The sequence below is a fragment of the Plasmodium cynomolgi genome, chromosome 14 (genome assembly GCF_000321355.1).
Source record: "Plasmodium cynomolgi strain B DNA, chromosome 14, whole genome shotgun sequence".
NCBI lineage: Eukaryota > Apicomplexa > Aconoidasida > Haemosporida > Plasmodiidae > Plasmodium > Plasmodium cynomolgi.
In genome coordinates this window covers 2,595,760-2,605,977 of record NC_020407.1, presented here as the reverse complement: position 1 = coordinate 2,605,977, position 10,218 = coordinate 2,595,760, and the positions used below count along the sequence as shown (strand labels likewise).

Below are 10,218 nucleotides of genomic sequence, written 5' to 3'. Positions count from 1 at the left end.
CTTCCACCGCTCCCTTTCACCGCCCCCCTTCACCGCTCGCCAGATGAGAAGATCCCCAGCAAGTACGGCGAGAACCGACACTGGAACGTGGACCTGATCCCGAAATTCATCCTGGTGGGCGGGAATTTGGTAAAGATTCTGAAAAAAACGAGGGTGACGAATTACCTAGAATGGTTAGTAGTGGAAGGGTCCTACGTATACCAGCACCAGAAGAAGGGATTGCTCTACTCGGAGAAGTTCATTCATAAAGTCCCCGCCACAGATATGGAAGCACTTGTCTCCCCACTACTCTCACTTATGGAAAAAAATAGATGTAAAAATTTCTACAAGTATGTAAGCGAATGGGATGCCAACAATCGAAATACCTGGGATGATTTAGACCCATACCAATTGACTATGATGGATATATACAAGTATTTTAATTTATGCCAACTTACGATCGATTTTTTGGGACATGCAGTAGCACTCTACCTAAACGATGATTATCTGAATGAACCAGCTTACAAAACTTTGGAGAGAATTAAATTATATATGCAATCCATTTCAGCTTTTGGAAAGTCTCCATTTATTTACCCTCTGTATGGTTTGGGTGGAATTCCTGAAGGCTTTTCAAGAATGTGTGCAATTAATGGGGGTACATTTATGTTGAACAAAAATGTGGTTGATTTTGTTTTTAATGAAAATAAAAAAGTTTGTGGAATTAAATCAAGTGATGGAGAGGTTGCTTACTGTGATAAAGTTATATGTGACCCATCTTACGTTACTCATTTGAAAAATAAAGTTAAGAAAATAGGACAAGTGATCAGATGTATATGCATTTTAAGTAACCCCATCCCGGAGACCAACGACATAAATAGCTGCCAAATTATTATTCCTCAAAATCAGCTAAACAGGAAGAGTGACATTTATGTAAATCTCGTCTCATTCCAACATGGTGTTTCACTTAAGGGTAAGTACATTGCTATCGTGTCTGCTACCGTTGAAACGAGTAACCCCCTAAAGGAGATCGAGAAACCGCTTGAACTTTTGGGACCTATTGAGGACAAATTTGTGAAAATATCCGACCTCTACGTTTCCACGACAAACAAACCAGCCGATAACATTTTTGTCACGTCGTCCTATGATGCTACTTCCCATTTCGAAACCGCCACCAATGATTTGCTTCAAATTTGGGAAAACCTTTTCGGAGAGAAGCTGAACTTTGATGACCTCAATAACAAGGCGGATAATGAATGACGCGCGTTTTTTTTTTTTTTAGCGGCTCGTGGGAATGATGACCGCGCTGTGTTGCGCTATGTGCTATGTGCTACGTGCTACGTGTTGCGCTATGAGCTACGTGCTGCGCTATGAGCTACTTGTTGCGCTATGAGCTACTTGTTGCGTGTTCCGCGTTCCGCGTTGCGCTATGTGTTGCTTAGTTTTTTCCTCCAATGGGGGCGATCCATACCCCCCCTTCTTCCCGCCGGTCTCACAAAAATTTGAACCTTTTTCTCAAGTAAAAATTAAGCACCGTTTATTAATTGGTGCAGTTGCGGGGGAGCAGAAGGAGTTGCTTTCCCCGCAACCGCGATGATAGTAGTGAGGGAAGGCACCTTTGAAAAGGAAAAACAACTACTCGCACGAAAAATAGGCAGTATGATCGACCAAACCTTGGTTGCTTCTCCAACCAGTACATCTCCATTTTGCAGTTGGTCCATAACATCCATTTTAATGGGCACATGTGGGGGCATCGCCCCCAACCCCCTCTGGCCGAAGTGCATACAATGCATGCTTATGCCTTTTCGAGGACGTGTGGATTATCCTGAGCACATTTGCTCAGTACAACTAGCTGAGCAATGGCACAACTTCCACCTCGGTCATCTTATTCACATTTCAAAAAATTAAAACAGGAGTCAAACGGTTCAGTTCGTACGTGGCTGTTTTTTAAAAAAAAAACGAAAATGGTTACACGTTTGAACATCCGCTTGGTGGTGCGTACAGATGAATATGCCTCTATGCATGCTGCGGACGTGAAGGTAGCTGCGCGTGGTGGGTCCTACTTTATAAGCGCTTCTTTCGTAGCTGTGATGCGCTTCCGCTTAGTCCTAACTCAAGACGTGGCCTCAAACGAGGTTTTTCAAGGAGACCTTAGCTGCTACGTAAGCGCCTTCCTCTATCCTCGCCGCTACGTAAACGCCCTTTTCCTCTATTCTCACCGCTACGTAAGCGCCCTTTTCCTCTATCCTCGCCGCTACATAAACGCCCTTTTCCTCTATCCTCGCCGCTACTCCCTAGTAATGCGTGTTCATCCTGTTCTGCTTCTGCTGATTCGAGTTGATCATCGGGTTGTGCACCTTCATGTTGCTGATATTTATTCCCAGCGCCTTAATCATACGCACCGTGTCTGGCTCGACATAAATGACGTTGACATCTATTTGGGACTTCTCCGGAACGAAGTCTAAACGTCTTTCTCTCTCCTCTTCTTGGAGCTTCAAACTGATACCTCTGACTGGTCCCTTCTGTATCCTTTTCATCAGGTGCGTAACAAAACCGGCAACTTTATTTTTCATTCTCTTGGAAGGAATAATGGCAACTTCTTCTGTTATCTTTTTATTTATTTGAAAGTCAAGGGTTAGCTTGGCATAGTACTTTTCCACAATTTGCCTGGCGGCCCTTTTGATGGTTTTCGTTCGTACTCGTCCCTACGGAGGGGAAGGGGGGGGGTGATGTGAACGTATCGCGATTATTTTTTTTTTATGCGTATGTGCAGATGGGAGGGGTTAACTAATGCAGGGAGGGGAACCACTCCATGAGGGAAGCAACTCCGCAGGCAGAACGTTGATATACGCCATGGCAGCAGAACCCTGGAGGGGCTTAAAAGGGGGGTTTTGGCTTCATCAAAAAGGTGGAATGGAAATTTTTTTCCCCCCTTTGATTAGCCCTTCCCCGCTCTGTGCGCTCTGCCCATATTAAGTAAAACCCCACGCACGGCCACATGTAACACAATCGCAGCAATCACGCCAATCGCAGCAATCACGCCAATCGCAGCAATCACGCCAATCGCAGCAATCACACCAATCACGCTAATCACGCCAATCACACCAATCATGTAACAAATGGGGTTCCCCTTTTGGCACAGTGACTTACCATTTTGCTTCTCCAAAAGCGCGCACTTTGGTTTGTACAAATTTATTCTATATTAAAATGAAGAATTCCTACGAAAAGGAGGATGTCAATATCTTCTCTTAAAATTGACTCTTTTTTTGTAGCATTATTTTTATGCGTTTAAAATATACCTCATGGATGGTTCTTCCAAAATGTTACAATAAACTTTTTTTTTTTTTTTTTTGTGCGTCAGTGTTCTCCCCTTAATTTTGAAGGAAAAAAAAAAAATCAGCAAGCCAGAATGTACACCGTTTTTTTGTATGTTGGGGGGGAAGAATAATGAGGGGCGTTTTTTGATCGCCTGAGTATGCTCACAATGGGGTGGTATATACCTTCCTATACGTTCCTACGCTTTGGGCTCGGATGGGTATTGTAAGAATCCACTCAAAGGTAAACTATTATCAGTATATGTTCCTCCGTAACTAGCAAACAAAAAAGTAGTGGAAAGTCAATTTGTATGACGATACCCCACTCGCTGACTATACAAAATATACACCCATTATATTATGTTTAACATTCTTTTAAAAAAAATTATGCACCGTTCATAATTTTTTTTTTTTTTAAACCCCCTTAAATTATTATTACGTTCTTTTTTTTTTTTTTTTTTACCTGCACAGGCAAGGCAAAAAAAAAGAAAACAAAAGGGGAACAGTTTAAACCTCTTCAAAAAAAAAAAAAAACCCACAAAGGGGGGGTATTATTTACCTATCGAGTACGTAGCGCACGTATAGTGTATACCCTATGCGGAGGCCCCTTTTTTTTTTGTGCCTTCCTCCCCAATTCGTTGGAACAGTTTTTATGGGAACAAATGTGACAAAATGCATCACTTCATGTTTGCCCATTTTACGAAAAAAAATCGTTAACAGGAAAGAAAAAAGGGATGTTTTAACCCAACAAAAAGAGAGGGGCACCGCGTGTTGGCAATTAAATGTAGAAGAGATACGCATATAAATAATAGTCATGCACGCACGGGGGAGAGCAGCCCACTGAGGGCATATTCAACTAACGCGATATCTGTGTGATGTATTTTACATGGTTATTCTTTTTCTTCACTTCAAAAATAGTAACTCTATGTGAACTTCCAACGTGGGGGGGGAAGGATCCCTATTTTTTTTTTTTTTTTTTTTTGGGGGGGGGTTCCTTTCCTTCGCTATGGCAGATCCGAATGTAATGGAAAAATGAGAGGTGTACGGAATTGCCCACACTTCACATCGATTTCGCGTCACGTTATTGCTTCATTTGGGCCTCCTCAATTATGTATCTCCACACAACATCGTTAAAGTTGTCGTTTTTTTCTAGATGCCTGTAGCACTGCATATGTGAAAAGTTGGATAATGAAAATTTTGTGGAGACATATTCCATATGATACAGTTGATAATTAATTTGAATGCGTTCGGAATATGAGAGACCATGTTACACAATGTATGGCACACGGTTGTGTACACTCTCACGAGGGAATTTTCCTCTTGGGGTTCGCAAAAAAAAAAAAAGAGAAAAATTCCCACGGAAGGAGCATCAAATCAAATTGTGCGTTGTACTGTCCACTCAAAATCACACATTTCTGCGTTTTGCATCTCCGCTGTTGGAGCATAAACCCCACGAGATGCGGCTACACATATATGTACGTGCGCCTTTTGTTGCGTGGCTTACCTGCACTTCCTGGGCATGCTGCCCATTGAAGGAGTAAAGTTCCGAAAGGAAAATCAAGACATATTTCGACTGATCGGTCAGTTTCGACAATTCTTCTTTCAAATTGAGGAGTAGCGGAATTTCGAAAATGTCTGCCACATTTTTTTTTTTTTTGTACATATGGGTATAAATAAAAATGACGCGAAAGAGGTACTTGAAAATGGCCTCGTTGTGAGGGAACTGTTTGGCGTAATTTAAGCAGAATTTAATTTCCTTCTCCATTTTGTGTAACTTACGTGTGTATTTCAATTTGGTGAATATAAAATATCTGTATACCCACACGGAGTTGTTGTAAATGTCATGTTTTAAAAAATAATTGATGAAATTAAACTCATGCGATATGATATTATATTGTTCACGTAAATATTTATTGTTAAAAATGCCTAATTTATCAATTAGCCATGTTTTGTGTGCCCAGGAGTTGTAATTTTTTGCGTCCAGAAATATGTCGCAGTTACTGTAAAGCATTTCTTCGTATAAAAATTCGTCTATGTTTATCGGCTCTCCGTTTGGCCTTAACGCGTTTTTGAAAAATTCGCAGCTTTCGACAAGGTTTTGCAAATCTTCCTGCAGAATGAGGATATCTTTTTTTTCGGACTCAAAGTCCGCCTCTTCGCAGTTGCTTAAAAAGGCGTCCTCCTCGTGGGGGCGCTCTTCTGCAGGGTGGCCAGCACTGTCATCGATGCTACCGCTTCCATCGCTGCTACCGCTTCCATCTCTGCCACCGCTTCCATCTCTGCCACCGCTTCCATCACTTCCATCGCTGCTGATGAAGTTCCCCTCGTCCTCCAAGTCGTAACTGTCCCCGTCGATTTTGCTCCCCCCCGAGCCGCGCTCCCCTGTGCGGTGTGCTGCACCCACGGAGCGCCTACCGGCGCGCTTCTCCCGATTTGCCTTCTCCGCCTGCTCCCCCTGGAACGTACCCCCCCTTGCCAGTTTGCAAATATACTCGACTAGCCACCTCCGATGAAACCAACTCTGGAAACTTTTTATATTGTCGCAAATAACACACTTTGTAAAGAGCAATTCATTTAGCAAGTTCAAATTCAGTTTGCGCAGGCATTTCCTTCTATATATCCACGCAGAGTAATACGAGGGATTTACCTTAATAGCAAAGGTGGATATGACATACCCCTCAAAGGAATATTTTTTTAACTCAACAAATGAAGCCAGTGAGGAGTAGACCAACTGTTCGTTGTCCGTATAGTACGTGCTTAGTATGTGCACCTTTTCTTTATTTTTTATATTTCTTTCATTTTGCACGCCTACTGATAATTTCTGCCTTTCCTTCTCCAGGTGGATCATGTCCATGTGGACGTTCCTTTTCGGCATCATGCTGAACAGCGGTGTGTGCAAAAGGAGGCTCATATGGAGTCCATCCAGCCGCTTGGGATACTCCAGTTGGAACTTCTTCGCGTATGCCCGTTGCTGTCTCTCCATGTTTTTGCGTGCAAGGGGGGGAGATATTACGACAGGGTAGCGGCAAAGTAGCTGCAGCACTGTGGCAATGCTTCACAAGTGGCTCCCTTAATGAGCTTGCACACTATCTCTATCCCACTCGCAAAAAAATTCAGCGAGTTCAGTTAAAAATGGCTAATTGGGGACCATCACTGGGGGGACAACACCGTGAAAAGGGCGATCGGTTGGTCATCCCACTGTACGTAGCGAAAAAGAAAAGAACGCACAAGGGATAATGGCAAAATGGCACAGCGCCAAAGGGCACAACAGCAAAAGGCACAGCGGCAAAATGACAAAAAAAAAAACAAAAACGGGGGAACTTTCCCATATGCAACTGCTCCATGCAGGACGAAACGTGCGACGCGAAACGTTGGCAATTTTCGCGAACGCGCAAATGTCACGAATACGGATTTGGGTAAACCTTGTTGAGCAGTCCCTTGTTATCTGGCCACACTTCCTTCTCATCAGCATGCTGAATGAAGTGCTTTCTGTAAGTTTTATATTTTTCTTTTTTTATTTTCTTTTTTGTTAATTTGTCAATGAAGGAGTACCTCCGTCGGAGATACAGCGGGTCGATAAACCTGTTTCTGATGGAAAAAGTATTTTGTAAATGTTCATTTTGGCTTAGCAAATTTAAAAAGTGATTTTTTGATCTTTCGTGTTCCTCCATTTCTGCTTTGGTTTTTTCTCGGCGCTCCTCCAGTCCTATGTTCACGTCACAGTCTACGTAGTGTAGCTTTGGGCCTGTTGTATTTACTTCCTTCCCACAATTCAATCTCGTGAGCGATTTATCCCCATCCCCCGGGGAATTCTCCCCAAGTATTATCCTCTTAAATGACAGCCTTCCCTTCGTTCTGGAAAAAATTATTTTGTCATAACTGCTCTTCTGTGTTGTTACTTCTTCACATACCTTTTGGCACATTTCACTTTTTTCCTTCTCCTCGGATGTCACCTTTTTTTCTTCCATTTTGCCTGACTTGTTCAGGTAATTTTCGCTTTCACTTCCATTTTGTGTGCAAAAAGGGGAGTGCTCGAAATTGGACTTATCCGCTTGGGTTTCCCTGCTATTGTCCCCGCGCGGGCTAAACCAACTGAATTTGTGTTCGTGCAAATTTAACTCTCTTAAATCATCGGGAGATAATGCATGTTTGTGTTGTTGCTTCTCTTCGTGATGGTGCTTCCCTTCTTGCTGGCGTTTACGGTCGGGGAAGACGGTCAAATATAGAGAGTAAAAATCCTTCAAGCTCTGATTTTCGAGATACAACTCCTTTGGTATGCTTGCTAAAAAATTTTCCACCTTGTCTTTGTTCTCAATTATGAGGTTAATGCATTTTTGCAAATTAATTAAGCTATCGTCTATCTCCTTTTTTTTAAAACGCACGGTCTGCATCCTCATGTACTCCTTTAAGTTAAAATCGAGGTGTAAATATTTTGACGGGAAATAATAATTTTGCATACTTTTCCCGATTAGCGGTTTGATCCAGTTTTTTTCGCCCGGCATATTTTCTGCGTACCCGAATATTTTTTTTTTGCATGACTCTATTCCTTTCAAGTTCCACCCCTTGATGTCGCCGACGTTTTTTATCTGACATATTAAAATTTTGGGTTTGCTCATTTGTGTGGTGGGAAGTCGGCTTGCCGCCTATCAGGAGTTTCACCGCACCTTCGGAGTTTCACACCTGGGGGGCCCACTTCAACAAGCAGTTAGTATACCCTTGTGGAGGTGACCCCATGCAGGATGCAACTCTGTGCGGTTCCTATCATAATCAGATCGCGTCGCGCGAGGATAGGTGTGAAGCGGAGACGCAAAGCTCATACATGATATTTCCGCGCAGTTGAAAAGTCAATTCCGCCGCAACCTTGGCGTCACATGAACGGGTTTAATTTTTCGAAAAAAAAAAAATGTTAATTTTTACTTAAAATGACAAGGTTAACTCGCACGCAAAAATTGAGCAAGTTGGCAAAAATGATACACATAAATGCGCAATCATTCACGCGAACTGGAAGATGTGAGGGGCTCCCCGCAAATGCTATTTCACGGTCCCGCATTTGGCATTACCCCGAGGTGCATACGTTTCACTTGTGCTTTTTCGAGCGCATTTGCTGCTCACACGTTTGGCTTCGTTGCGCCAGCTGGTGGGGTGCCGAAATGTATTCTACTTCGCCGCTTTTTTTTTTTTTTTTTTCCGAGTTACGCCTTTTCGCTAGCTACCCCAAACTGAAGAGGGGACGCGCTCTACCCGACATATTCCCAACACGCAGTGTTTTTCCCCCCACCTCTAACCGCCCTGCTTCACATTTATGTCGCGCAATTTTTTCTCGTACACATTGGAAGTGTCTTTGATTTTTTTTTTCACCCGCTTTTCCGTGTACAGCAGATTGTCAAACTCCTTGTTGTAAGTTTGCATGCAGAAGTTTATTCCTTGCCGCACCTTTTGTACATCGTTATCCTTCACATGATGTCTGTTTATGTAGGAATTTAACTCCTTGTTCACTGCGTCCATGTCGAGGTCAATGTTTTGTACCATTTTTTTTAATACCCTATTTTTATTTTTTATTTCTTCAAAATAGCCTTCAAAATAAGCATCCTCATTTTGGTCTTCCCCTTGTGGGAGTTCCCCAAACGCCTCCTCCACTTGAGAAATTTTCTCCTTCGAGTTCTGAGCAAACTCTCTTAAATTTTTTATGTACATATTACTTTCGTTATAAATTAGCTCCAAGTTTTTGAAGATTACAAAGTCTTTGGAGTAAAATTTCAGGTCCTTGTTGAGGTTTTCCCTGTGTGTTGTATAAGTGTGTTGGGGGGAGAAGCGGTACGGGGGGGTTGAAGTGCATGTGCATGTGCATGTACGCACCTCAGCCGGTTGGAATTGCCCTCCGCACGCGCATTTTTGTACAACCCGCTACTGTACCTCTTAACCTCCAAGGTGCCTATTTTCTCCGTCATGTCCAAATTCTGGCTACTGTGGACGCTGAGGTTGTTTTTTATTTCCCGGTCCCTCTCGTCCAACTCGTTAATGTTACTCTTGAGTGATTTTATTTTACCAATATTTTCCTTGATTTTTTCTATATAATAATTTTTACATTTTTGAAGCATGTCGACATGGATTTCATTAATGCTGTTAATGTGATCATTGTACAGGTTGTTTAAATAAATTATTTCGTTCCTTTCGATTACGTTGTAATTATCAATCATTTCATCCATTTCGTCTTTCATGTCGTGTTCGTATTCTTCCAAGTATTTTTTGAATAGTTGCTCCATGTTCTTTAGTTTCTGCGGGACGTAAAATTAGGCGGGGAGGTATATCGTGTACGTGCTCACGTCGTCAACGAAATGGGAAGTATCACAGCAACCCGTGTCCCATGCATCACACATGTATGAAGCATGAAGCGGCTATTGCTTTGGTTTTTACCGCAACGGTTAAGACAAAGTTGGATTACTTCTAATAGCTCCTGTTAACATAGCGACAAACAGGCATGTACCCATCCTGCCTCGCATCCTTACCAAATCGAAGGCCGCATTCAGGTGGTCTATTTCCTCGAAGTTTCTGTTTTTCACGTGGTCCAAGTTGACTCGTTGCTGATCTATGAAGTTCACCAAGTTATTCATCGTCTGCTCGTGTTTCTCCCCAATCATGGTTTTTATATCTTCCTTTTCCTTGTCCAGCTTTTTTAACTCCTCTGCATTTTGAAAATTGTAAAACACTGATTTGTTTTTAATCACCTTTGGTTCTTCCTTGGTCTTTTCTCCATACTTTTCGCAGCCCTCGCTGAGGAAGTCTAATTTGCTTTTCAATTCATGGTACTCCTTTTTGAAGCGCTCCAGTTCGCTTTTCTTTTCTTCCTTCGAAGTGGTGAGAAGGGGGTGCGCCCCGCGGTTGTAACTTTTGCAGTTTTGCCTTGCCGTTCAGGCGTTTTGGGTTTTTT

At 42.5% G+C, this 10,218-nt stretch overlaps 5 protein-coding genes across 5 annotated transcripts in view; 1 reads left to right on the top strand and 4 right to left on the bottom strand.

The window, feature by feature from the left end:
* Window positions 1–1,236, top strand: part of PCYB_146740 (rab GDP dissociation inhibitor beta) — a gene marked incomplete at its 3' end in the record, with an annotated part of 2,233 nt that extends 997 nt beyond the window's left edge. The window contains exon 3 of the mRNA XM_004225145.1: window positions 44–1,236. Coding sequence (XP_004225193.1) covers window positions 44–1,236 — 1,193 coding nt within the window. The remainder of the gene's footprint in view (window positions 1–43) is intronic.
* A 1,034-nt stretch (window positions 1,237–2,270) lies between these two features.
* PCYB_146730 (40S ribosomal protein S17) lies at window positions 2,271–3,129 on the bottom strand (the record flags this gene model as incomplete). Its single annotated transcript, XM_004225144.1, has 2 exons — window positions 2,271–2,681; window positions 3,127–3,129. The coding sequence occupies 2 exons, from the start codon at window positions 3,127–3,129 to the stop codon at window positions 2,271–2,273; spliced, it is 414 nt and encodes a 137-aa protein (XP_004225192.1).
* A 1,242-nt stretch (window positions 3,130–4,371) lies between these two features.
* PCYB_146720 (prenyltransferase alpha subunit) lies at window positions 4,372–6,273 on the bottom strand (the record flags this gene model as incomplete). The annotated part of the gene is made up of 2 exons (XM_004225143.1): window positions 4,372–4,455; window positions 4,795–6,273. The coding sequence occupies 2 exons, from the start codon at window positions 6,271–6,273 to the stop codon at window positions 4,372–4,374; spliced, it is 1,563 nt and encodes a 520-aa protein (XP_004225191.1).
* A 415-nt stretch (window positions 6,274–6,688) lies between these two features.
* Window positions 6,689–7,906, bottom strand: PCYB_146710 (hypothetical protein; the record flags this gene model as incomplete). Its single annotated transcript, XM_004225142.1, has 2 exons — window positions 6,689–7,410; window positions 7,492–7,906. The coding sequence occupies 2 exons, from the start codon at window positions 7,904–7,906 to the stop codon at window positions 6,689–6,691; spliced, it is 1,137 nt and encodes a 378-aa protein (XP_004225190.1).
* Window positions 7,907–8,570: 664 nt separating this feature from the next.
* PCYB_146700 (hypothetical protein) overlaps window positions 8,571–10,218 on the bottom strand; it is a gene marked incomplete at its 3' end in the record, with an annotated part of 2,305 nt that continues 657 nt past the window's right edge. The window contains exons 2-4 of the mRNA XM_004225141.1: window positions 9,797–10,135; window positions 9,147–9,565; window positions 8,571–9,069 (exon numbers count right to left, since the gene is read on the bottom strand). Coding sequence (XP_004225189.1) covers window positions 8,571–9,069; window positions 9,147–9,565; window positions 9,797–10,135 — 1,257 coding nt within the window. The remainder of the gene's footprint in view (window positions 9,070–9,146; window positions 9,566–9,796; window positions 10,136–10,218) is intronic.